At 30.3% G+C, this 836-nt stretch overlaps 1 protein-coding gene across 2 annotated transcripts in view; it reads left to right on the plus strand.

Annotated features, from left to right (window-relative positions):
* LOC121320550 (leucine-rich repeat and calponin homology domain-containing protein 1-like) overlaps window positions 1-587 on the plus strand; it is an 83370-nt gene extending 82783 nt beyond the window's left edge. For both annotated transcript variants that reach the window (XM_041258967.1, XM_041258971.1), the window contains one exon: window positions 1-587. This exon is cut by the window's left edge and continues 101 nt beyond it. In XM_041258967.1, coding sequence (XP_041114901.1) covers window positions 1-13 — 13 coding nt within the window. In that variant the 3' untranslated portion in view covers window positions 14-587.
* The last annotated feature ends 249 nt before the right edge of the window (window positions 588-836 follow it).

Below are 836 nucleotides of genomic sequence, written 5' to 3' on the forward strand. Positions count from 1 at the left end.
CTTGCTTACATGAAAATGAAGTAAGGCCAACCGGACACTGGGTTCAGAACGCTGCCTACAGCAGAACAGCACACAACCCACATGGGTTTGCAGAAACGTGTGCAGCCAAAGTGAACCAGTGAACCAACACCTACCACCTCTATACCTCCTGAAAGACCATTGTTTTAAGAGACATTATTTTTCTTTTTTTTTAAACTAAAAGGACAGTATTTCCACAACTTTAATAGTAATCAATTTTTTAACAGTGAATTGCTATGTAAAGTTACATGTTTTGCAAATTATGTATAGCTGTTGGTGCTCACAAAGATTAACCAGAAAGACTACAAATAACCTAGTCAAGGTTTCCCATTGCAGCAGTAACATATCACCATATGAACTGCTTTTAATCAAGCTTATCACAAGATACTTATTTATATTATTTATAGAAGATGTTTATTTGTCAGTTAGGATTAAGGTGTATACGTCACAAAAAATGTTACTGAAAACTGCTTTTTTTCATGTGGTTAAGTTTTAATTCTATTAATATATATTTTCTGATTAAGTTTCATAGGTAATATGAGTACAACTTGCAAGGTTATGTTCTGTAAACATGTAAAATTATTAGGATTTTTTTTTTATATATATATATTTATATATATATATATATATATATATATATATATATATATATATATATATATATATATATATAATTTTTTTTTTTTTTTTTTTTTTTTTTTAGTGGCTCTCCAGTGTGTCTTGGGGAGACAGTGACTGACTTGCATTGTTTCACTTCATTCCATGCTGTTTCTAACATTCCAGGTTTTGCTCAACACTACCAGCCCCACTTATACAAT

Source organism: Polyodon spathula, chromosome 9 (genome assembly GCF_017654505.1).
Source record: "Polyodon spathula isolate WHYD16114869_AA chromosome 9, ASM1765450v1, whole genome shotgun sequence".
Classification (NCBI taxonomy): Eukaryota; Metazoa; Chordata; class Actinopteri; order Acipenseriformes; family Polyodontidae; genus Polyodon; species Polyodon spathula.